The 26,167-nt window shown below is 41.5% G+C and overlaps 2 protein-coding genes across 2 annotated transcripts in view; one reads left to right on the top strand and one right to left on the bottom strand.

The window, feature by feature from the left end:
- Positions 1–385, bottom strand: part of RDH10 (retinol dehydrogenase 10) — a 25,284-nt gene extending 24,899 nt beyond the window's left edge. Inside the window, exon 1 of the mRNA XM_026841475.1 lies at positions 259–385. Coding sequence (XP_026697276.1) covers positions 259–385 — 127 coding nt within the window. The remainder of the gene's footprint in view (positions 1–258) is intronic.
- A 1,502-nt stretch (positions 386–1,887) lies between these two features.
- RPL7 (ribosomal protein L7) lies at positions 1,888–9,200 on the top strand. The gene is made up of 7 exons (XM_026843550.1): positions 1,888–2,007; positions 2,932–3,034; positions 3,505–3,671; positions 4,308–4,445; positions 4,811–4,920; positions 6,046–6,256; positions 9,138–9,200. The coding sequence occupies exons 1-6, from the start codon at positions 1,994–1,996 to the stop codon at positions 6,252–6,254; spliced, it is 741 nt and encodes a 246-aa protein (XP_026699351.1). The 5' UTR covers positions 1,888–1,993; the 3' UTR covers positions 6,255–6,256; positions 9,138–9,200.
- The last annotated feature ends 16,967 nt before the right edge of the window (positions 9,201–26,167 follow it).

Genomic DNA, 26,167 nt, shown 5'->3' with positions numbered 1-26,167 from the left:
CGGCAGGCCTGCAGCGGCCCGCCCGGGGCCGGAGCGTGGCTTACAAGAGCGCGGACGAGCGTGAAAGGTTCGTGCTCACAGGTAGAGACGCACGGAAGCGGCCGGCGCACAGGAGCCGCCGGGGCCTCCCCAGGTTCCCAGAGGCCTGCCGGCCTCGCGGATCTCTGCTGAGCTGCGAGGAACTGCTGAACGAAACCCGACGTTTTGGGATTTTTCTTTTGGTCTGTCAGACAAATATAGAGGCTATTAATATCTAACCAGCCACCGGTTGAAACGGGAAGTACCAGCACACGCGAAGTATTTTCTTCCGTGAGTTAACAGCTGCCGCCTGCTGTGGACGGGCACCCTGCGGCCACCGCCAGCGGTGCAGCCTGCCCCCGGGCATCTGCCGGCTCCAGCGGACGAGGAGCAGAGTGTGCCCCTGCGATTTCCCACACGCGGGTGGGCAGGGCTCATCCTGCTGCCCGTCCACAGCCACAGGCCAAAGGGCAGCCACTTGTTTTCAGAAAAGTTGTTGGAACTTTGTGAATGCTGCCTCACGGACTAGAGCAGAAATTTGAGTTCAAAAGTTTTGTGAGAAAGCGTAGACAGCCTCTTACTTTGGCAGTATTGTAGGTGATTTATCGCACGTTTGTGTGCTGATTCTAATTGCCTCCATCTGTAATAGTTTTAATGAGATCAAGGGATACAAGCTTCTATATTAGCATAAAGTAATGCTCTTTTACAAAAATTAACGTTGATATAGCTGCAACTCAAGACCAAAGCATTCTCAGTAACGCTCTTCAGTGCTACCAAGCACCTCTGCATGCTGTCAACAGGCAACAAATAAAACCAGCAAACACAGAGCTCAGCATTTATTATCCCCGGCACAGGCACCTACGCTTTTTTTACACTGGGTAACTCCTGTTCCAAGTTCTACTAATTTCCCTTCTTCCTGTGCATATGTAACGATGTGTCAGGGCCGGTGCCTCCTTGGGTGATTTTAAGAGAACAGGTAGGTGTTCACAGGATCAGGCCACAGAGCCGCTGTCAGCAGCCTTGAGCAACCCTCCCGATCAAAAGCCGCTGTCCTGGGATAGGTGGCTCTGCTAGCAGCACAGCTTCCCGAACCCTTCATTCCTTCTCTAGCTATGCATTTGTTCTTTGTGTATGGTGAGCTGAAATGAAAGCCAACCCAATACAAACAGACTGACACAAACAGAGCCCACGGTTCCCATTTCCCCACACATCCTGGAGAAGGATCCCATAGGTGCAATGGATGGGGTGACCCAGGCCTGGGCGCGGGTGAGCAGAGCAGCAGCGCTCGAAGTCAGCCGAGCGCCGTGCTCCTCCAGCGGGGCTCCATCCCGCTGCTGAGATGGAAACGCTCCCGGGAGCCCGGGCCTCTCCTGATGGCAGCGGTTCGGTCCCCGGGGACGCACCGGAGGAGCACGGTTGGGAACCACTAACGGGGCTCGGCCTTTGCCTCGGTCGTCCTCCGGCTCCCCTCACCCTCCAGGCTGCCAGGTTGTCAGTGTGAAAGTAGCTGAGGAGGGCGGCGGCAGGAGCGGCGATTCCCCGCTCTCAGCCTCCATTCCGCCTCGGTGCTGAAAGCGCCGGGCGGGGGGGTGGCGACCCGCAGGCTTTCTGTACAGCTTTTAAGAAAAAATAAATGGAATTGGGGAAATCCCGCGTTACAGGAGATGCCTGGCAGCCCCACCGCCGCAGGGCACTTTTTCAGCCTCCTGCGGGGAAGGCCGGGTTTAACGGAGGAGCGGCTCCCGCCCAGCCCGGGATACAGCCGGTCCCGCCAGGCAGAGGGCAGCTCCCGGGCACTCTTACCTCGCTCTTACCTCAGGCACTCGCCGGCCACCCCGGCGCCCCCCCTTCAGTCAGGCACCGCCGCAGACGCCCAAAGCCGGGGTCCTGCTGGCGCCAAGGGCCCTGACTGCGCAGGCAGATGGGTTAAGTCTGTCCTGCGCATGCGCCTGCCCTTTCTCTTCCGGCGCTGATCATGGCGGAGAAGGAGTAAGTGGTTGTTTCACCCCGGGATAATCCGCTGCCATCGGTAGCTGTGGTGGTGTTTCCTCCATACCCCCGCCGCTGCCGTGCTCCATTCAGCCCCTCCTCAGTCACCAGGTCTCCACTGGTGACGCGGGAGAGGTGACAGGCGGCCTAGGGCTGGGAGCGGCGGGAGGGTAGGGCCCAGCGCGGCGGGGATGCAGCTACCGCCGGTCCTGTCGCTTCTGCAGGTGGCGGTTGCTGTTCCACCGGCTCTCGGTGAGGAAGGGGCGGGGGGGAGAGCTGGCCCCCAAGCGCCGCTTTTGTGGGTGAGGGACCTGGGGCGGCAGAGTTCCTGCTGGACTGGCGGGCGGGCCGTCAGTACCGCGCGGGAGTGCGCGGAGCCGTGCACGGCTTGAGTAGGGAGTCGTAGCCAGGTACGCTTAAGGTAGGAGTTCGTCTGGATAATTATGGGTCTGTAAACACTCGTCTTGCAAGCTTTGTCACCTCTAAGAGTTTAACATCTGAGTTTAAAGTCTTGTGAAATAAACTTCAAAATACTGCTAAACTAGTCATTCTCTTAAAGTACCTGTTGAAAGGTGTATTAATCGGAAAGTGACGTGCTTGAAACAGACTGTTTTACTATAAATTGGACTGTAGCAAAGTGGGGCAAAACCCTCTTGATGTTCAAGTGGTCTTAGTCTTTGTGGTTGTGTGCAGCTCAGCAGCTGCTCTGTTGGATTTTCTTGTCAAGTATATTTGTTCAAGCTTCATTGAGACCTGTTAACAGTGGGAATGTGAAGGATGCCTTAATGAACTGGTTTGAGGCAGCGAGGCCTGTATATGCATTGTCTTAAGAGTTTGCATTGATGTTTGTCATGTGTCACTTCTAAAGCCCAAATTTTTCATGTCGGCTAAAAGAAGTTTGGTTTTTTTTCTCTTTTCATTTAGAGCAAAGAAGGTGCCATCTGTACCGGAAAGCCTGCTGAAAAAGCGGCAGGCTTATGCAGCTATCAAAGCCAAACGTCAGAAGAAGATATTGGCTATAAAAAAGGTGATTATTTTGTGACTCCTTAAGTTGAATTATCTGTTGCAGTATCAGCCACTACTGTTGATGTAGCGCAGTACAGAAGTTTACAGGATTTAGGTCTAGCATGTTGATACTTTTTAAAATGTTTTTGACTGAAATATGCTCTTTTGGTCAGTAACCAGTTCTGGGCACAGTAAGGGCAAAGTGTATAGTTGTCTTTAAGATTAAAGTTAGACTTCTACAAGGTAAGAGGTTATATTCTTTGTGAGCATAAGCTTGATGCATGAGAACGTTGTTCAAAGCTAAGCAGCACAGCTATATAAGAGTCTTCCAGATTCTCTAGAATAGAATGATTCTGTATTTCGTGACATGAGCAGATGGTCCTTTAATCTGTTTTATTTGTGAGAAATTCTAGATATGCTACGTTATTTGTAGGTGATTTTCATGTGTTAAAAGGCATTATGTAATCTTAAGGAATTTTCAACTGATTTCAGTACCGTAAGGCACAAAGAAAACTCATCTATGCAAGAGCCCAAGCTTACCACAAGGAGTACAGGCACATGTATAGGCAGGAGATTCGTATGGCCAGGATGGCTCGAAAAGCTGGCAATTACTACGTTCCAGCGGAACCGAAACTGGCATTTGTGATCAGGATAAGAGGGTAAGATAGAATACAGATGTAAACAATTTTGTGTTCAAATGTTATTTCTCTGTTTCGAGGGCTTAAATATGCAGATCAAGCCTTCCACTGATGGATTGGAAAGCTGTTGGCACTGTGTTGTACATGTGCCAGAGGCTTATTTAATCAAGTGCAAAATCATTATGTTGGCTATGTCTACTGTATTTAGGAAGCCCTGATTTCTAAGAAGAAGGCAAGACAAAAAATATGTGCAGACAGTTGTTCTGTTTCACCGTAATCTTGATAAAATTACATGCCATTATTCCCTAACATTCTGTTAAGCTTTGTTTGAAAGGTTTGTTTAACTCTCCCTTGGTAAAGTGTTAAACTACAAAAAAGCATGATTAGAAATTACGTTCAGGAGAGCACAAAGTTAGTTCTAAACTGTTTTCAGTAATAAACATTAGCTTAATTATTTTAATGGAAATAGATCTGTTTTAACTTACTACCTCAATATATTTCAGTGTTAAATAATTGACTAAGCTTGCTTTGTGTAATTGGTAAAATAGTGATGTGTCTCATCTTGGAACAATACTGTTGTGTTGGGTTTTTTTTTAACTTGATACTTAGAGTTTTCTGGGATGTAGTTAATGGAGGCTTTTTTCCTGTGTTCTCTAGTACCAATGGTGTCAGTCCTAAGGTCCGCAAGGTGTTGCAGCTTCTTCGCTTGCGGCAGATTTTTAATGGCACGTTTGTAAAACTCAACAAAGCTTCCATCAACATGTTGCGGATTGTTGAACCCTATATTGCATGGGGGTGAGTGAAATGGCCGATTTTATCAAATTGGGGTGCAAATGTAAAGCACCCTTTGCGTTTTGCTACACTAGACTTGCATGTTTCCCTTATGTTCAAAATGTTTTTTTATTTTGTGTGCCTTCCCTGCTTTGAATTGAAAACATGATTAAGGTAGTGCTTTAAAAGGTGATGCTAGAGATGATTACGCTCTCTCATTTTAGTGTTCTTGGGAACTTGTGTAAATTTTGCTTCTCTGTTGCTCTTGTATTTACATTTGGGACATGCTGAAAACATCTTATGCTGTTAGAGAAATTTCTTTTGGGGGTGTTAACTGGAATGTGGTTTGCAAAGACTTAAAATTATTTTTCTTTACATGACTGTTTCAGTTATCCCAATCTGAAGTCTGTGCATGAGTTGATCTACAAGCGTGGTTATGGCAAGATCAACAAGCAGCGCATTGCTCTTACTGATAATTCCCTGATCCAGAAGCGCCTTGGTAAATACTGCTTTATTTAACAAAAGGATAAACTAGCTTATTGCATTTGGATGACTAATGCGAAGCTGGATAACCATCCTTATTTGTCTCTGGTGGATAGAATAGTAGTGCTTGGTTAATAATCTCTACTTCTGTCTGAATAGCTTAATACAGAGCAGGCTGCAAATAACTTTGCTATAAAGTATTGAAAGCCAGTGTAAAGAATCAAATTGTAGCATTTTAAATTAATAGCTTTAAATGTAAACTCCTTGACCTTTAATAGGTCAGTAGATCTTTCAGTAATGAAAAGGTGCTGCAGATCTACTGAACAGTAAAGAAAGTTATCATGCATAGATTTGAAGTTTCAAACTTAATATTAGACATTGTATGTGTCTTAGGCCTTTGTGATCTGGTAAACAGACTTTGTAAACTATCTGTCAGAAGAACTAGCTAGTAAAAGTGATATTTAGGAAAAACAAAGTGTAGGGATCAGTTGTCTGGAAATAGACTGCTCTGGGAGGCTCCTTTTCCAGCCATGCCATGAATGAAAGCAAGCACTGATGTCTCACTTCTGGTGCTTGATTGGTGTATCACTTCAAATTAGACTGTTTCATGTTTGTTCCTTTTGCAGTGTGATAGATAATGAGAATCTGAAGGTACAAGTATTATGCTTTAATTGCTCTTCTTTTTAGCGTTGTATTTTACAAGCAGTTATAACGTCTCTGAAGACTCTGAAAAGGCATGAAGGAAACATGCTATTGCATTATTCAACAGCATAAGTATTTCAGTGAATTTCCTTGACCTCACATAACTACTGTTTAAGTGTATGTAATCTAGCTTTTGTTCAAAGAACACAACCTATTTTCCTAAGATTTACTAAGTGGGATTTGTTTTTCTGTTGTTCTTCATTGATGGCTGCAAATATTCAACAGTTGAAGCTGCTGCTTCTTGTAACAAACAATGTTGAATTGGCTGCAGCTAATCCATTTTAATTGGAAAAGTCAGTCATTGGGTGTTGTGACAGAGTGGGTGCTTTCTGACTTCCTGAAGGTTATCAAAATAAGTAGGTATGACAATAATAATTCGATAATTCTCAACTACCAGTGGCTTGGTAGCTTTTCTGAAAACAGTGTTTCTGAATTTTAGGAAAGCTTGGCATCATCTGCATGGAAGATGTGATCCATGAAATTTACACTGTTGGCAAGAACTTCAAAGTTGTGAACAACTTCCTTTGGCCCTTCAAGTTATCCTCTCCTCGGGGTGGAATGAAGAAGAAAACTATCCACTTCGTAGAAGGTGGAGATGCTGGTAACAGAGAAGATCAGATCAACAGACTCATAAGGAGAATGAACTAATGGTGAGATATTACCAAGGTTTAATACTATCCACTGTTCCATCTCTGCTATGTAAGCTGCTGTCATTTTTGGTTGAATGTTAGGTTTAATACATACTCATATTTGGGTGGTACCTACAGTATAAAGCTACTTGGACAATAATACGGTATTCTGATTTTATTTTTAAAGTCTTACTAAAGCTTAAACATTTGTGAAGAAACTGAATCTTCATTAATGGCTGATATGTTTAGGAAGTATAAACATTACCAATAACTTGTCTTAAAAATCTTGTTTAGCTTTTATATTGGGAAGCTAAAATTTTCAGCTCTTGTTAATGAATTCTTAGTATGATCCAAGTGTTGTGATTGCAAGTACAGTGTGTTTTCAGTTTGTCTGATTTCTGCTATAAAAGCCTGTTTAGGACTGGGGGAAACACCAATTTAGACCATTTTAATGGTCTGAATTTTCAGCTTGATCATGCTTCAAAGGATTCAATTCAAGCTTTCGTGTTAACATGGCCAAGATGCTCATTTTGAAAGACTAATTTGCTTATTTGAATACTCTATCCTTCAGAAATGGGAAGGTTTATTAACACTGAAAGCAGTTTGACAATGACAACTGTATCCTGGAGTTACTATCTAGTTCAAACAATTAGTCTTATTTATTGTTTTCACTGTGCTCTTCCTGCTTTTATGAGAAATCTGCCATTCAAAGCTAAAACTGCTTTTTCAGAGTTCTTGTACTTCCCATTGCCTTTTCCACCTTTCTTTATACAATAAATTAGCTCTGGTGTTACCCATATTTTATTTTCAGTCAAGGATAAATGCCTTTTTGTTGTGACAGCTGGAATTTAAGAAAACTTCATTGTGTTAGGATGCTTGGAAATAATAACAGACAAAGACCTATTTAATCCCCAAACCAATTTCTCCAAAGCAAGAACGTTTGTTGGTTGGTTGGTTTTTGGGTGGATTTTTGTTTGTTCAGTTCTTAGAAATCAGATGTGCAGTTTTCTTAAGAATTCTAACTTCCAGACAGTTGGTTAATAAATAGTGTGTAATGTTGTGACTTTACAGTTTAAAACAGGTGCAGTTGCTGTTTGGATGAGTTCTCATAAAATAAATTTTCTGAAGAGGGGGAATTATCTTTTTTTTAAGCCTTTTAAAAATGTTTTTACAGCCAACAAGATGTAGCAAGTTGAGCTCATTGAGATCTGCTGTCTGTCCAGGGAGCTAAAGGAGACCTATGAAATACATTTCTATTTGACCAACAGCTTTTCTTCTTGAAGCTTTTTTTGTAGGCTGTTCTCCCTGAGTTTCCAGTCCCCCAGGCTCCTCAAATGTTGCTTTGTTGTCCCCATCTGTGAAGCAGCAGAGTTTTAAAGCACTGGTTACATGGCACATGGAAATTTGCACTTTAGGAAAACAGTTGGTTACTGGGGGACTGGTCCTTGTAGAGCTTTTTAGCTCAACTGTGGGAGAAGTGGGTAACTTTGAGGAGAGAACTGCTGTAATGTAATGTTTGGAGCCTGGGGTGGTGCTGTGTTACTTGCATTCTTGTAGAATTTTTGCTGTTGGTGGCACAAACTGTTGCAAGTTCAGTACTGGCAGATGTTTCCTTTAAGTTAGTGGCATGAGGCTTCATAACCAAGACTGAGCAAAACTGTTTTCACTTTATGCTCCTATCTGGTTTCTAAGCATAAGATGAAAATTGCTATTTTTAATTGAAACCCTGCAGCTTTTCTGTCAGCGTAAATCCTTTCTCCTCCACCTTTACTGACACATCAGAAGTATACTGATGTTTTGAAGAGTTTTCAGGAGCGTTCCTACAGGAGGGAAACTTCTAGTTCACTATTACCTGTGAGGAGTAGTATATTGGCAGAGAAACTAGGGATATTCAGCTGGTTGCTTGTGTTTTTCATTGGATTTCTAGCTCAGCATCCCATGTAAGTAGCAGATGTCAGGGCTTATACTCCAGCTTTTTCAATTCAGGAAGTGACCTTCCAGTTTCTTATTTTATTCTTATAAGTAGTTAGTTGTTCTGCTTAGATTGCAAACAAACATACCTCTGGTGGAAAGCTAAGATAACTGATTGGTTGCTTCTATTCCTGCTATTTTCTTACTGTTCTGAATAGAGTGCATATTTGAAATACAAATAACCTACATGTGGAAAACAGAAGAATGTTGCAGTTGGAGGTAATGGGCAACTAGAGCACTAGGTTCAGAGGAGGTATTGTCAGTACTCATAAGTACTGTCATTCTAAATGGCCATTTTTTCTGAAGATGAATACTTATTCCTCTTCCCTTATTTGTAGATGGTTTTCTGCTCTTTGGCTTATTTCTTTGCTTAAGTGATAGTCCCAAATTTAAAAAAAAAAAAAAAAAGACTGCCAGTACTGATTCCTTCATACAGATTGGAAAAAAGAGCATAGTACTTTGATACCAAATTTTGACAATTCAGTTTTGGCAAGATACTGAATTTCCTTAGCTTGCAAACAAACTTTACAAAAACTGATCTCAAGTCTGCTTTTTGCTTTTGTTTTTTTATGTAAACAGTCCCTGAAATGTGCTGAAAATAGTTACTGCAGCAAAAGTTAGTTTGCATAGTGCCTCAGTATGTCTTTAAATACCAAGTTTTCCCCCAGCTATCCTTTTAGACAAATATGAAAATAGGTACCACTAGTTCAAGATACAAATGTTTATCCTGTTAGTTCTGGCACTGATGTTAATATAGAGGTTAGTTACTGTGTGCAAGACTATTGAACTCATAAATCCAGTGGAATAAAATTAGTATTTTCAAAAAGCCCAAATTATATACTGTAGAAATGTATTAATTTTTTGGGTGGCTAAAGTAGTTTCAGACCTACACATGTCTAATGATAGTTTTTTTCTTTTTCCTCCCTTTTAGATTCGGATGCCCAGCTGCAATCTTTCAAAATCTGGTCTGTTAATAAAACCATCGTGCACAAAACAGTGTGTTGTCTTGAGTGGTCTCTTTTTGTGATCCTTTTCTCTAGTGGTGATAGTTGCCAAGTTAATTTTGGAGTCACCTGTTTGAGAGCTGTGTATAGTTTCAATTAGCAGTATATAGATAATACTGTTTCACCTTCATTTGAAGGAGAAAAATTTGTAAGGATTCATACAGGCAACAGATTAGTTTATGAGTGGCAACAACTGTCATTTACCGTACTTTTAATCACAACAAAAATAAACTGACCTGTATGGTGTTGAGTGGACAGGATTCCTACTTAGTTGTAGTGCACCAGAAATCTGTGTGGGGAAGGTTTTTCTACATGAAGAAGATGCAAGGGTAGAGAGGTTCTTAATGTGTTATGGTCCTGATTTTAAGATCTTCATAATTACTTTCAGCTCTGAACATCTTCAGGTATTTTTTTACTAAAGGAAACATGAAATACTTTACAAAATGGCACATTATTTTCCACATTCTAGATAATTGCTTGGCTTTACATAATTTTTATTTCAGATACTCTAGAAGTGGGAACTACGGGATTCATGAGGGTATGAACAGTTATGAACAGTTGTTGCTAATGTGTAGGTCCAGCAGAGTACAGATTAGAAACCCAGGGATTTGTAAAATGCATAACTGCTTGCATTCAAACATTCTCATCTTGTGATCAAACATCCTTCACTGAAGGAGCCTTAGCCTGTGGAGGTGTTTGGTACAACAGATCAGTAAGTTGCGTCTGCTATGACGGAAATGCTTTTTTTGGATACAGGCAATACAGCTTGTATCTACGTACTTTATGACTGAAGGATGTCCATTTAAAATCACTGGCATTGATTCTTTTTTTTTTTCCAGTTTGTGCGGAAATGTCTTCCTGCGCTTCAACTAAAACGTCTTAACAGCAATGCTAGTCGATTGAAGCTTGTCAAAAGCTGGTTTTGTTTTTAAGTAACTTGGGAAATTATGATAGTGGCTTAACCTTAATACGGTCTCCTGTTCCTCTATTGTGAGTTGAGCTCCAAAGTCTAGTAACACAGCTGCTTGTGTCTTAAATGAAAATACCAACACCTTTATCCATTTAGGGTAATAACTTAGAGCTATTCAGTGCAAGTAATTAAGACTACTGATAACATGCTTGAAAAGGTTTTAATAAGTGAATGAGATGGAAACCATAAAAGTACCTCTTTTGTTAGGCATCTTGATAAAGTGGTAATCAGTATGATTTACAAGGAGAAAAAAAATCTATAAATTGCTGAATGAAGGGGAAAAATCTTGCAGTGAAAATTTATTATAATCACTTTGCACTGTTAATGGGAAACCTCAGTTCTCATCCTGATTTTCTAAGAGTATAGTATGAGTCCTTTCAGCTCAAAACTGCACTAGTGGTTCTTCCATTACTTTGCTATAGGGTGTGAGAGACTGAAATGTTTGACTTGTACACATGTTGTAGTACATTCTTAACAGAAAATAATTACATGGATATAATGAAGCCAGACAAATTGATAGCAGAATTTGTATAATAGCTATAGAGAATGAAAGATTTGAAGCTCATCAGTGCTGGTAGGACCTTTGTCTGGTAAGAACACCTTTTAGGTCCCAAATTTTGTTCAAAGGAATACATACACTAAAGTGTTGGTGAGGAGAAAGTTAATTTGGTTTTCATGGTACTTGAGCAACTCATTTTTTCTTACCTGCCTCTGAAATGCGCTGTCAGGTAACAGCTACAAGATGTTGATATGTAGTGTGGGAACTAATATTAAAGCATAGCTGTGTTTAAGCCAGTAATCCTGCATAGTTGGTCACCTTTCATACTAGCATAGATTTCAGGGTTTAGTACTGCTCTTTGGGCATGTCCCATAGTAGGCAATTAGAGAAACGGCTCATGATCCAATGGAAAGGTCAGAATTTACACTGGAAATTCATGAATAGTAAATTTTGGAGCATTTATGAGGTAATTTGAGTTAAAAATGTAGCTGATGAAGACAATCACTTGGTCCCTAAATGGTAAGTAGTGCAGATCTGCTGTCAACATTATGATAAAGTTCAGGTTCTTGCAAACTTATTTTCTCACTGTCCGTAGCTGCCAGCAGCTGACACATTCTGGAATAAATTTTTTATGATCTCTTATCCTCTTTCAGAATGACCGACATCTTCCTCTTTTTCCTCAGAACTGGAGCCAGAAGCTTTACCTAATAGCCGTTGGAGAGGCAACAGGAGACTGTTTGAAAGGCTAACAACTCACAAATTTTTCAGGCATGTTAAGGTTTATAGGCTTTACAGCTAATTGGTATTCCTTTCTTTGCTGCTGTCCAGCTCATACAGCCTCTCTCACTATCACCAAGTGTAAAGTCATACATCTGGAAACAGAATGGGAGCCCATCCCAAGAATCAGTGTTTTGAGGGAAAGTTAGGAGGCGTGATGGATAGTCAGCTGAACATAAGCTCCCACTTGGCCAAATGCAATTCTTGGATGCATTAAAAAGGGAATATCAAATGGTATGGGGGAGGTAATACTACTTTTGTTCCAGTAGTGCTTACACTAGTGCCAAATGCAGTATCCAGTTCTTGTGCCAGAAATCAAGCACATGCCTTATAATACTCTGAGAGCTTACTTTAAAGGCAGACAGTTACAAAATCAGTATCTACCTATAATTACCTCCATGGAGAAAAATAGTTTGATAATAGAGAATTCTTTGATCTAACAAAGCTATAATAGGATGAAATGTCTATTGAAGCCAGATTATTTTTGGCTTTAAGCAAACAGTTTTAATGGAACATAATTAGACACTGGAACACTTAACCAGTGCTGTGCCAGGTTCTTTGTCAGTGGTCATTTCTAAATTGAGGTTTGGGGTTTCTTCTTTAAAGCATATGCTATGCTTCTAAGAGATTTGAGGGCAGTCCTGGTTCCACAGCGAAGTTACTAAATGCAGGCCATTCAGGTACTCAAGGGACACAAGTTAGAGCTTTGTCTTAAGATGTCTGGCCACCCAGAGTCAAATTTAGGATGGGAATGGTGGGTATTATGTGCTTCACAAGGGCAGTTGGACTAATGCAGTGCACACAATGGCGTCATCTAAACCTCAGCGTAAACAGTGCTCAGAAGAGGGATGGAACACATACCGTTGGCAGGCTTTGCTGCTCCACTCATTTGGAATCCAGATCTCTGCTTTCTCCTGAGGACTGGGACCCCTGTGTTTCTTAAGAGAATTAATCAGGTCTTACTGTCAATTTTGAGTACCCAGCAAGCCAAGTGGTGTCCCTGCTTCATACATCTAGTTTGCTCACACTTAGGAAACCAGCTGCATGGGTTTTGTTCAAACCTTTACTTCCAGTTTCCAGAAGGTACTCTACCCAGCTGTAGGTGAGAAAATCTCTTCACGTTGCCCCTTACTGAACCTGTGTCAAAGTCTAAGGTGGGGGGAAGATCTGAATTTTAACTTAGATTAGGAAACTGCAGAGCAGACATACAAATCTGAAAACAGTCGAGTTTAGAGGGGAACAAAATTTTAGCCTTTCCGAATCTCAGGCAAAACGATCTGTTCAACTAGTTTCATTAGGTGTAAATTGTAGTGGGAATTTCTTTGCCTTCAGAGACCTTTAATGTGATTGTGCCAGTTCTTTTTTGTGAAGTTCCCATTCCTAGCATACTTGCTTTTTCTGAAAGCTTTTGTACCATACCAAAGTACTCCAGGCATCTAGGATCCCAAAAGTATCTTTGCCCTGCCTAAATACAGGTTTAGTTGTAAGTAGGCCCTTACATGGTGCAGTTTTTCATGTCCAAAAAGTCTGAAAAATCAAGTACTGAGCTCATGAATTGCAAGTGCTAAGAACAAGGATGTTCAGAAACAATTTTCTACACAAAGTTTCCATAATTTTTCAGTCTGTAGGTGATCACATCAGCTATTGCTAGCCTGATCTGTTAACAAGAAGTACTTGTGACCTTGGTCATATTGTAAATTAAGAGCAAGTTTTCAAAGTTCAGAGCTGTAAGCAATTTTTCACTAAATTATTTTTCTAAAGATAAAAAACTTCAGAAAAGCAGGTTATTTCTTTGAATAAACTAATCGTACCAAGTATCTTTCATTATGAAATAAGCAGGTACTTGGTTGGAGGAAAACAATGGGAAATAAGGGAGCGTGCGGTTACAGGGCCATGGAGTGTGTATGGGGAAGAAGCCACACGCAAAGTAAAATCTAGGGTAGAGGAAGAAAAGGGAGCAGAGGGACATATAAGCAGCAGTATTATTCTTCGCTTGCTTAGTGCTGTTTTGGCACTGCAGAGAGACTGTAAATCCAGTTTAACCAGCCAGCATGCCACATGCTTTACATGCTTCCCATCCTGAGTTGCTCTGGCAGTCAGAGGTGTTATGTACAACTTAACTAGTCTTTGGAGTCTGGCTGGAGCACTGGCCATCTGGTGTGAGTGTGCGCTGCCCAGGCCCTGCGGCCATGTCCTCGAGCTCTACCCATGGCACGTTTCCACTCCTGCTGCACTTTGTTAGGAGCTATGCAAGGATTACCACACTCTGCCATATCTGATGGCATCTGTTATCCACAACGCTATGCTCTTGTTTTACTGCACAATAAAATTCAGCTGAAGGTTTCAAGTCCTGATCACTCTGAGTATCTCGTGTATAGAATACCACAGTAGTACCTAATAATTTCAGCACAATGTGTGTTTAAATTTTTGATACTAATACTATATGTCACACATCATTATAACAAGGCCTCCAAGATAGAAAGAACTAAGATATAGTGAGCCAAGACAAGTAGGAAAATGAGATTCATGGAAGGCTCTAAGCATCTCTAGTTTTAGTTTGAAAACCAGATACATGCCGCTTTTTTTTTTTTTTTTCCTCTTTAACTTCTTTTGCCAGGTATTTAACACAACTGAATTGTAAGAGAACAAGTTTAACTAGTAGGTTGTAATACTGGCACTTTTTTTTTTTTTTTTTTTTTTTTTGCTATTCCCTCCTACTGAACTATATTTTTGTAAGAGAATGAAGAAAAATTGGGTGAGGCTTCTCTTTATACAAATGGCCTACTAATATACACATACATCCTCTTTGTGGGAGAAGCCATCAGTGAAAGCAGCATAAATAGTGGGTGACAGTTCAGTTGGTTTTAGTTAGCCATAGGAAGTGTTAATTACGTTAGGAAGAAATTAAAGTAGTTATATAGAAATGTCTGGCTCTTGAGCCAGAATGTAAATGTTACATTTATTTATAACCCAAAGTGTTGAGGGTGAAGGGGGTTTACCTCTGATTTGAGTCCAATGTTAACTGGAGATGATGTTACTTTTACTATTATTATTATTATGGTTTAATTTTAATGACTGCTTTGTCAGTTTAGAGCATGCTGGTTCTTTGAAGCTTCTGCATGATCTTTGCTGGTTTTACTTCTCATGACTACCTCTGAAACTATTGCTCTCAAGTAAGTGTTTTGAGGACATAAAACTTGGTAGATAGAAGTCTTAGGACAAAACCCCATGACACTCCTTTAATTCTTTTATTCACTTTTTTTTACTGTATGCAACTAAAAATTATCTGGCCCAATGTAGAATGAAGTGAATGAGTCCAGAGAATATGTATTTTGAACAGTACTTCCAGGTTAGCTTGTTTCCATACTTTCTGAAGAAGAACTGAGTTAACTGCCTTCTAGCCTCTCTGTCCTAGCATCTGGCTGTCTGCCATCATGGTGTTCATTTCTAATCCATCAGATTGCACTCCTTGGTTTTCTCAATGAAGGGTAAACGTTTCTAACTGCTGTTCTACAGTTTCTATTTCTAAAACCTTTGTGTAGCAGTGTTCTTAGAAGTCTTTGAAGTACTTTGAACCACTGACATCAGTACTATGCTGTTCTTTTTGCTGGGAGAAGAGACCTACACAGACATGACTTGCCAAGGTTTACCTGGCAAATTTACCTAGCTGAGCCAAGACTCAGCCCACGGGAACAGGAGGGGAATCTACAGCCTAGAAGGAAGCCTCTGAGCGGTGCTGGGGAGCCAGCGGCTGTGGCTGGGAATGGGATTTGTGCCAGTCGGTGTACTGTGACCAGGGAGGGCTCTGAAGCCAGGTTGCTACAATCACAAGTGGGGGAAGATGTACCTGAGAAACTACCATTGTAAAACTGTGATTGCTCTCTCCCTCTCCTAAAGTCCCCAGCTGAGCTATCTTTGAAGGCAGGGTTGGGACTCACTGTCCAAAATCCTGTCCTCAATTTAGTCTTCTCAAACATGAATTCCTGACTCGGGTTTTCAGAGGTACCTGTAAAGGTGGTAATAGTCTGCGCTCTTTTTAGTAGTCTAGCATGCTTACCTGGAAAGAGATTGTCTGTGTGCAGTTAATACTTTTCTGTGACTGAGATGGGTTCAAATTCACATGTATAAGTGCAGCAAAAATGACCTACACTTCTTTGAAATTGAGTTTTTCTGAGTAATGGCTATGCTTTCTTTTGAACTCAGTGCTACATATGGCCTGAATTATCCTACTGGCTTGAGTATCTTCTGGTCTATAGATATCTATTGTGGATGTTAAATAAATTTAGACTTGATATAAATACAGAGATTCTTTGCCCTGCCAAAATGTTAATTACTCTGCACAGTAGGAGAATTTTAGGAGACAATTTTGTCTTCTGTAGTCCTGCAGGATTAAGTTTGTAGGTACGCTTTAAATACCAGTTTGGGTACTTGTCTGAGAAGAGAACTGGGTCCAGAGCCAGGTCTGAGCCAGCACAGTTTTCAGCTGGACCAGCAGAGGGGCAATATCCTTGGACTACTCCTTCTTAGGTCTGCTCTTTTTCATATATTCAAACAAGCAAGGCCCTCTTTTGAAAGCCAGTCACTACTTGCTTCTTTGTATTTAAATTTGATTATTTCCTTACAGTTTTTGCCCCCTGGTTCTGTGAAGAAATAAGCTGTGAAAAACACGGGGAATGCAATAACACTTTTAATTTCTATCCCTTCACTTAACATGCTTCTTTTCACCAAGCCTATTGATTCTCCGCTATACAAGTAATCTATATTAGTACTCAGTTCTGTTGGAGTAGCAAGCCAAGAGCAGAGATGATAGATAAATTTGCAGAGTTTTTGTTCTGAATGCTATACTAGGACTTTCTGGAAGACTCTTGTTGTACTGAGGAAACTATAAACTTAAATGAATGGAGCTTGTAAATCAAGTGATGGCACATACACGTGACCTTTAAACTATAATCTTAGTAAATTATGTTACATTAAAAATACTGATACATAGTTAGATTTAAATGCACTTTTTGTTAAATGCCTACATTATTATTGGTTTTGTTTGTTCCCTTGTTGCTTTCTTTTCTTCTTTCACAAAATGTGTGTGCTGGAGGAAAAGGGGCTATTTCTGCCTGAATTATGCTTTTCAGAATGCAAATCTTGATTCTGGTATTTAGTTTCTTACTGTGTTTTCAGTCTGAGTATTCCTGAACCAAGATTTTGCAGTGGGAATAAACTTCTCCTAACTTTTGCTCAGAAGCTGAGCTTTTGAAGTGAATATAGGGGGTTTTTTTATTCAGTGATAAGCTGTCACTTCTGAAAAAACAGTAAAGATATTCCATTTATCTTCTGATTTTTTTATTACGTGTTTTAACAGTATAGATAAATATGTGTGGCTAACAGTTGTTCTACATGGGAAATGGAAGGAAATCTGTAGTTTCCTGTGTATCCCTGAAGAAAAGCAGGACTTCTCCAGCTGGGAATCAGGATGATGAAGTTCTCCCCTCACAGATTATTTTTCCCAAGGATTTCTGTTACTTAACCATTTGCAATGCCTCTTCTTGAAGTGCTGAACCTTTGTATTTGTAGTGCAGAATTAGTATGAGTAGCTTCTGGGTCTTTAAGACCTTCAGGATCCTACTGAGACACTAGTTAATGGTGCTGACAGCTCTATCAGACAGAAAGGCTCCTTCTGCAGTAACATGCTGTGGAAGTATTCCTCCTGGTAACTCCCCTGTACAAAGCTACACATAGCTGAAGGCTACAAAGAGGCTCTAGTGTGTTGAAAAAAATTTATTTCAAGCAATTGTGCTTAGATCAGGATCAAACAATACTACTATTAGTTAGTTACACTTAATTCATTAAAAGTGCCTCCAGAGCAGGCATTGGTTGGGAAGATAAAATAACTCCCAGTCCAAAAGCTGACCACTATCCAGCTGGAGCCTTCACAAGTGAAATACGGTTCCTGGAATCAATTTATGGTTTTGGATGCTGCTGTATACCTATGAAGTAGGATGTATCAGAGCACATGTCAAGCTATAACCTCTGCAGAAAGTTTTGGTCACTCTCTGAAAGTTCACTTAGACAAGAAGAGGCCCTTTTAAGCATGCATGTTTCGTTGGGTCCGCATTCTAGGAAGGGCTAGGAAAGTTGGGGCACGTGATTTAGAACCAGTAGTAATCTAAGCATTAAAAATAGTTGTAGGTACTCAACTCCATGTACCTTTTGGTACACACACAGGGATGTGGCAGGTGTCTATACCAAAGTCAATTTGTAAATGAATCTGTAGATGGAGCCAAACCAGATCTAATGTGTGAGTTTTGCAGACAAAGAAATGACTTTTAAGATTTTCTGCTGGAGGCCTACAGCTATGAGAAAACATCTGAATCCATAACAAATCTTTAAATCCACCTGAAAACTACTGAGGTTCCTTATTGATTTTTTGGGGGTTTGAAGCCTAAAGAATTGCAGTGCTCATAATCTAAACAATTGCATATCAGGGCATTTTACTACCCATTAATGGCTAGTGTAATGCCAGAATTCCTAATTTCGCAGTACATCTGCACCTGTGCATCCATTACATATACAAAATCAGTGTGACAATCTCATGACTTGTGATCCAATATCTGCCTGCACATTAATGATTTTCTGATTTATTAGCATTGATGATAAGTGCCAGTCACACATGTTCCTTCTTGGTGCTGTATTTATGGTGTGATGTCTGGTTTGCCAGTCATTTACTTGCCCACTTGTTTTAGAAAAGTGTTTACCAGGTATGTTATATGTACAGCTTAAGAATCACAACACTGTTGTTGCCTGAAGTGCCTATTGGTGGTTTAGGATAGACCAATGCTTAAAACCCTTCTTTTCCTTGAGAAAAGAAATTGCAGAGTGCAAATATAACACCGAGTAAAAATCAACCTGAATCAGTTTTATATGCTATTCTTAATTATTTCCATAATGTAGACCATATCATAATAAAGATACTGTTTGAAGTTGCTTTTGCTTTCATTTTTCCTTCATACAACTTTGTAGAAATGTGTGATTTCACAGACTCACAATGGTAACTGCTGTATCTGGAAAAGTAAAAAAAATCTATTAAAATGGACCAAATGAAAACCAACTTTATGAGCTATCAAGGTTCTTTTTGGCAGAGAGCCTCCTCTATCCTGCTGTCTCACTGGAGCTGAAGATAGCTGCCCTATGGGAAAGCACCTTTCCAGCCGATCCCATAACAAAATGTAGTGAGTTTGTGCCCTATTGTTTTAAGACTAAGAGAAAATGACAGCTCTGAAAAGTACAGCTTTCTGCACTGTTCCTGAAGAACTGCTTAGACTGCATCATCTCAGGTTGATGTTCCCAGCCTCACAATTGCTTTCTACCTTGGCAAAAAGATCCCAGCAGGACTGTGCTCACAGATACTACAGAATAACCAGTGGAGTGAGTTGAAAACCATGAGCATTGTCTTGCATGGACCCAGATGGCACTAATTCATGGTAACTGCCCCTGTGATGTTGCAACTGATGCTCAGCAAAGGCTCTTGCAAACTACAAGTAACCCTTATTTGCTCAGTCAAAAGTCCCACATCACCTCATTTTATTTCTGACTTCATTGCATGAGATAATTCCTCTTTTCAGACAGCAATACTCACCTGCTGAGTGACCCAAAAACTTTTTGGCCTTATTAGATCCTTACTCATAATGTGACTGATGGAAGTGTGTACATCTCTCTGTGGACTCAGTTGCAGGGCAGTGACTGTCTTTCCTCAGCCTGTTGCTGATGAAAGGTGTCCATTAGACAAAAAATGTGAAAACAATTATGGGAACTTTGTCAAGGTAATAAAACCATGCTCTGTTTCAGTGATTTATTCCTATCATAGTGAACTGCAAAGAGAGAATGAGGTAGATCTGGTTAAAATATGCAGAGAATGTCTTTGCCATTATCTGCAGTTGAATGTGGATAACTGCACTAGGTGATATGCCAGCTCTGGTTCTACCAGGGCATTCCTCTATCACCCCTGGAAAAGCACCAAGAGTCAGATAAACATTCATAGTGAAACGTCAAATAGTAGAACTTTATCTCTAGCCTCAGAGCAACAATGAAATGCGATTTACGTGAACAGAAAAGTGCTCTGTAGTGATGAGGAGCTAACTTTAAAGCAAATGAGAACTTGGATAACTAACAGAGATGAATCATGAAGAAAAACTGATTGGAAGGAAGCTCTTGAAGTTAATTACCTGCTCAAAGTACTGTAAATTCAAACTTAGCTCAGGTTGCTCAGAGCCTTATCCCTTGAGTTTTGAAATTCGCCAGGGATGGAAATGCTACAGTCTTTCTCCATGATACCAAATTACTCTCATGTAACTACTTTTCCCTCTTGCAGTTTATGGCAGTTGCCTCTTGTTCCTTTTGCTGTGTGCCTCCGTGATGATGGAGTCTGTTTCCATTCTCTCCAACCTCCATTTAGGTACTTCAAGATTGCAATTAGAGTCCCCTCTCTCCTCTCCATTAGCCTTCTTTTCTCAAGACTCTCCTTCAGTCTCTCATCATGTATATGCCATCCCCCTTAATACCTTAGTAGTCCTCTAGATTTTCTGTTTTGTTGACAAATCTTTTGGGAGACCCAAAACTGGATGCGGTACTCCATATGTAGCTTCCCCAGTGCTAGGTAGAGGGAGATAATCCCTTTCAACAGTCTACTTGCTATGCTCTAGCTAGCACAGGTCAGTTAGCATTCACAATTGCAAGGATACATTGGTGGGCTCATGTCCACCAGGACCCTCACATCTTTTTCTGAAGAAATGCTTCTAAAATCTTGTTTAAAGCCCTCCTCACTAGGTTAGCAGGTCTATTGGCAAATATGCCCTTGCCCTACTTTTTCAGATAGATTCTGTCTTTGGCATTTCTCATTCCTCAGACTCCCATGGTCATAAAGGCCAAAACCCTTCTCATTGACCAAACAGACAGACGCTGAGCTGAATTTCTACTCATACCTGAGCTGTTACCCTTGATCAGCAGGGTTGAGAGGAATGCTGTCCGGAGCTCCATACCCTTCACCCTTGTCCTCAGAGGACTGCAGTGGTCTCCTCAAGGTCTGCACTAGTATAGTACCATAGAGCCCATGTGGAAGAACAGCAAAGCATAATATTCCAAAATCCAGATTACAGCAATTTATCCACAGTGTCCCAAGTCCAGGCCCTTGGCAAGCAGCAACCGTCTTGAAATAGCATCTCCATGCAAAAGACAGGTGCTTCTGTCTCCCACAGAAGGCAACCTGTAAACACTATCATCCATTGCTTCCATTTTTAGCCCTGGTTCCCTTCTGTCAGTCAGGCATGGCTGGCCCAGATGCCTCTTCTATCAGAGATTGCTCATCCTCTTGTCAGGGCCCTGTCATTGCTCTCCAACTGAACAGCTGCAGTTGGAAAAAGAGCTCTGTCTTGCTGTGGAAGTCAGCAGTATCCATCCCATCTTCTGCCAGAAGCATAGCTTGTCACAGAATCATAGAATTGTTTAAGCTGGAAAAGACCTTTAAGATCACCAAATCCAGCCATTAACCTAACACTGCCAGGTCAAGTCCACCAATAAACCATGTCCCTAAGCACCACATCCACACGTCTTTTAAATACCTCCAGGAATGGTGATTCAGTCACTTCTGTGGGCAGCTTCCAATGCTTGATAACCCTTTCAGTGAATTTTTTTTTTTCTAATATCCAATCTAAACCTCCCCTGGCACAACAAGAGGAAAGGGCCTATCGCTTGTTACTTGGGAAGAGACCAACATCCACCTTGATACAGACTCCTTTTGCGTAGTTGTAGACAGAGATAAGCCTCCTTTTCTCCAGACTAAACAATCCTGGTTGTCTCAGTGGCTTCTCACAGGATTTGTGCTCTAGACCCTTCACCAGCTTCATTGCTTTTCTCTGGACACACTCCAGCACCTCAATGTCTTTCTTCTAGTAAGGGCCCCAAAACTGAACACAGTGTTTATTTGAGGTGCGGCCTCACCAGTGCTGAGTACAGGGGTAAGATCCCTTCCCTGTCCCTGCTGGCCACGCTATTGCTGACACAAGCCAGGATGCCACTGGCCTTCTTGGCCACCTGGGCACACTGCTGGCTCCTGTTCAGCCAGCCATTAACCAACACCCCCAGGTCTTTTTCCACTGGGCAGCTTCCCAGACACTCTTCCCCAAGACTGTAGCATTGATTGGGACTGTTGTGACCCAAGTGCAGCACCTGGCACTCAGCCATGTTGACCCAGTGATTCAATTGACCTTGACCCAGTGATCCAGCCTGTCCAGATCCCTCTGTAGAGCCTCCCTACCCTCAAGCAGATCAATACTCCCACCCAACTTGGTGTCATCTGCAGACTTGCTGGAGGTGCACTTGATCCTCTCATCCAGATCACTGATGAATATGTTAAAAAGAACTGGCCCCAGTACTGAGCCCTGAGGAACACCATTTGTGACCGGCCACCAACTGGATTTAACTCCATTCACCACAACTCTTCGGACCTGGCCATCCAGCCAGTTTTTACCCAGCGAAGTGTGTGCCCATCCAAGACACGAGCAGCCAGTTTCACCAGGAGAATCCTGTGGGAAATGGTGTCAAAGGCCTTACTAAAGTCAAGGTAAATAACATCCACAGCCTTTCCCTCATCCAATAAGAGGTTCACCTTGTAATAGAAGGAGATCAGGTTAGTCAAGCAGGACCTGCCTTTCATCAATCTATGCTGTCTGATCACTGGTTCACCTGCTTGTCCTGTATGTGCTGTATGATGGCACTCAAGGTGTCTTGCTCTATAGCCTTCCCTGGCACCAAGGTCAGACTGACAGGCCTGTAGTTGCCTGGTTCCCTTTCCAGTTCTTCTTGTAGATGAGTGTCATATTTGCTAACCTCCAGTCAACAGGGACCTCCCTGGTTAGTCAGGACTGCTGATAAATGATGGAAAGTGGCTTGGTAAGCACTTCCATCAGCACCCTTGGGTGGATCCCATCTGGTCCCATAGACTTTTGTGTCTAAGTGGTGTAGCAGGGTGCTGACCATTTCCTCTTTATTTTAAGGGGGCTTCATTCTCTCCTCATCCCTATCTTCCAGCTATGGGAAGCTGGGTACCCAGAGAACAACCAGTCTTGCTATTCTTCCTTCTGCACAGTGTGAGGCTTGGGCTCTTGTCTCTCCTTGCAGAGGTCCTACCTTCTGTTCCTTCTCTCTGATGCTACTATATGCTCAGCTCCTCTGTTGTTCCTTCAACTGGTTGCTCACCTGGTGATCTGACCAGGGCCCACTTCCAGCAGGTGACACTGCTGTAACCCCAGCTTTTTCTCAGGGAGGAGCACCCAGCACTCTTTGTAGCCAAGGACCTGTACGGCTGCGTTTTCTTTCCAAGATCTGTCTGGAGGTGGGCCTCTCAGAAATGCATCTTGTAGCTTCAACTTGCCATACTAGGGAGATAGATCACATTTTATGTGCATGGCTGTAGAGAGTGACCTCACAAATATAGCTTGATTGCAACCCCTTTTGAATTGTGTTGGTCTTCATTACATGACCACATGCAGTGGCTTGCCATCATGTGTCAAAGGGACCTCAGATTTCTGCTCTTTGGCCGCCTGCCTCTTTTCTGTGTGTCTCCTCATGCCTCTAGTTCATTCATAGCCCTTGCCTCTGGGAACGAACTGAGTTTATGTAGGCAAGGACACTTTTGTTTTCAGAATCACTATGTGTTTTACTACTGAAGATTAACGACAGTGAGTAAGGTAAAGTGATGCTGGGAGAGAAAAAAAGTTCTGAGTTCATACTACCATGAAGAAATGAATTCCACTGCATTTAAATGGTTGCAACTGTATGTCTCCTAATTTTCTATGTACCTGGCCAGAGATCTCAGGATACTACTTGCAAGAGCCTTGAGAACTCAAAATAAGAGCAATGAGATCTGCATTTTTGCATATGAAGGGCTATTCATTGCAAGTACTTTGAACAAACCAGATCCAGAGTGTCTCAGATCAGGCAACCAAAATCAGCATGTATTTTGAAATATATTCTCCATGTGGAGCAGCTCCTCATCTACAACAACAGTAAAATAATTTGCTTTCTGAGACACATGCGTGCACTGTAGTGAGGAAAACTCCTAAACTCCTAAGAGAATTCATAGCTCTGTCTTCAGAACAATATGTAATAAATCAGTTTGAGGGCCACACACTGAGTAACAAAGGGAAAAGGGTACTGAATTGTTGTTCATTAAGTGAGCATCATTCATCTGATGCACCAAGGGAAGCAGGCAGGAGTGCTGCTGAATAAAAAGTCTGTGACTGTATAATGATGCTACAACTTATTCTAAGGGTCAGTGAAGGAAGAACATGATTCCATTATATTAACTCTAGTATTAATACATTAGGGAGACCTTTAGCAAGACATAAACTTCCCACCACAGATATCATCAGGAAAGTTTTGGCCTTTTTGCTGAATGCAGACCAACCCCAGAATGTCTTATGGCACTTCCTCAATATACAGCACAGCAACACTCTGCACTGTTGCTTTTTAAACTGTCATTTCACAGTTACATTATTAATAGTTTAACAGCCTTCCCTGCTCACCACCATTTCCCCATTCAGTTTTCCATCCTTCATGCTTTAATGACCTTAATTAATCTGAGGAAGATAATGACAGTGATGAAAGCATAACTATTCAAAAGGAGGCAGCAAGATCATGAGGCTTGTCAGCTGGAGGAGATGCTGGCTTTTTGGGGGCTAGCATTTGTGGCTTTGTGTCTGTTGAACTTTGTGACTTTTATGAGGATGAAAACCTGACCATAATCTTTTCTGCCTTCTTGCTGCCTATTTCTGAATGGTTACATTTTCATCATTGTCATCATCTTTCTTTAACTTGAGTGAATTTCAGTTATCTATCAAGGATGAAGGATGAAGAAAGGGAGGTGACAGATCATACTGAAACATCTCAGCTGCCAAAAAGCCAGCATCTCCTCCAGTTGATGATCTGGCTTCTGACTCTTCACCTTCCACACCATATACACTGTCCTCATGTCTTAAATTGGAATTAAGTCTCTGTATGCATCTCCCTTCCATTACATTCATTCTTATGGGAAAAATTGCTTTGTTGTCTGCTGACTTGCTAACCACTGCACTTTTTAGGAGCACAGCCTTCATGGATGGAGGGGTAAGGTTGTATCAAAGTACCCAGAAAGACAATTGTTTTGCGACATTGCAGCAGATGAAAATAGTGTTACACTAGTATTTGTCACCAACCTCCTAAGTCTACTGATACAAGGAAATAAGCAACTCTTTATCACTTCAGGCAAAGTGGACTGGTTCAGTTCAATCCATCAGTGAAGGTGGTTTCGGCTAACCTACCTGGCTTTGCCAGGGGAGTAGGGAGCACTCTTACACAAACTTTTGCAGGAGTCTGTAAAGGTAGTAACCTCCAGATGGTGGGCAGTGATAACCAACTAAGGGCAGTACCACTAGAGCTGGACAACTTCCTAAGGATTTATAGCAATGATCCTTTGAAGTCAGCCTTTTCTACTGGTAGGAAGCAGAATAAACTATGGAGGGAATAGAAACCCAGATTGTGTGCTTTTTCTTAAAGGATCCGTAACAGTCCAAGAAGAGGAAATGAATGCATTTACCTGCTAATGTCAAGTATCCAGCTACTGTAATGAGTGTTACAAAGACTCATGAATCCAGGTTTCCTTTAGCACTTGAGATCACAGTGCTGTGGGGTCTCTGCTGGCTCCCTGTCCTATGGGATAAAAGAATAATAGACATTGTAAATGTCTCTTTCCAAAACAGAGGAATACTTTATTTTGGGACACACAAGCACAAGTAGGAGAAGCCACTTCCCATCATCTTCACACCACATGTTCCTGGAGAACTCAGTATTTGTAAACATTTTTTTTTTTTCACATCCATATTTATACAGGATAACTGTAATTAGAGGTTAGGATAAAGAAGGCTTTAAGCAAGCAAAACAATCCAGCAAAGCACTAGAGCTAGCTTTAGTAATTCTTGCTGTATTTTTTGTTCCAAGTAATAAACAACTGATTCTTTACTGATGTTGCACCACAGGAAGGGTGCAAGAGCAACAACAGAGGTCTTGGTCTGATGTAAGTGTTTTCCATGACAATAGTTTGCTTGAGGTAGTCTTTCTAGAAGTCAGGTTTTGTTGCAAGATTTAATCTATTACTGGTGAGAAAGAAAAGAGAACACCCACAGACAATCTCTTCTGGGAAGTGGGCAAAATGATGGTCTGGTTTTCTTCCAGCAAATAAACTAACAACAGCTAGATTTCAGTCTGCTGTAGAGATTTCTCATAGGCAGATTCTCCCTCAGTGGAATCAGGTTAACTCCTTTTGCTTGTTCAGTGTTTTCTTTTAAAAACTTCATTACTTTACATAGTAAATATTCCGTATTTACAAAATGCTCATAAAAATTGACAAATTTGGCATTTTTGTACTGAGACATACAACGACTTTCTGAGTACCATCATACAACACCTGCAGGACAACCAGATGCTCAGGCCCAGTCAGCATGGGTTTATGAAAGGCAGGTCCTGCTTGACAAACCTGATCTCTTTCTACGACAAGGTGAACCACTTATTGGATGAGGGAAAGGCTGTGGATGTTGTTTACCTTGACTTCATTAAGGCCTTTGACACCGTTTCCCACAGCATTACCCTGGCAAAACTGGCTACTCATGGCTTGGATGGGCACACGCTTC

The sequence above is a fragment of the Athene cunicularia genome (genome assembly GCF_003259725.1).
Source record: "Athene cunicularia isolate RWA chromosome 2 unlocalized genomic scaffold, athCun1 chr2_part1, whole genome shotgun sequence".
Lineage (NCBI taxonomy): Eukaryota > Metazoa > Chordata > Aves > Strigiformes > Strigidae > Athene > Athene cunicularia.
The sequence above is the reverse complement of the archived record's forward strand: the minus strand, read 5'-3'. Positions and strand labels throughout refer to the sequence as shown.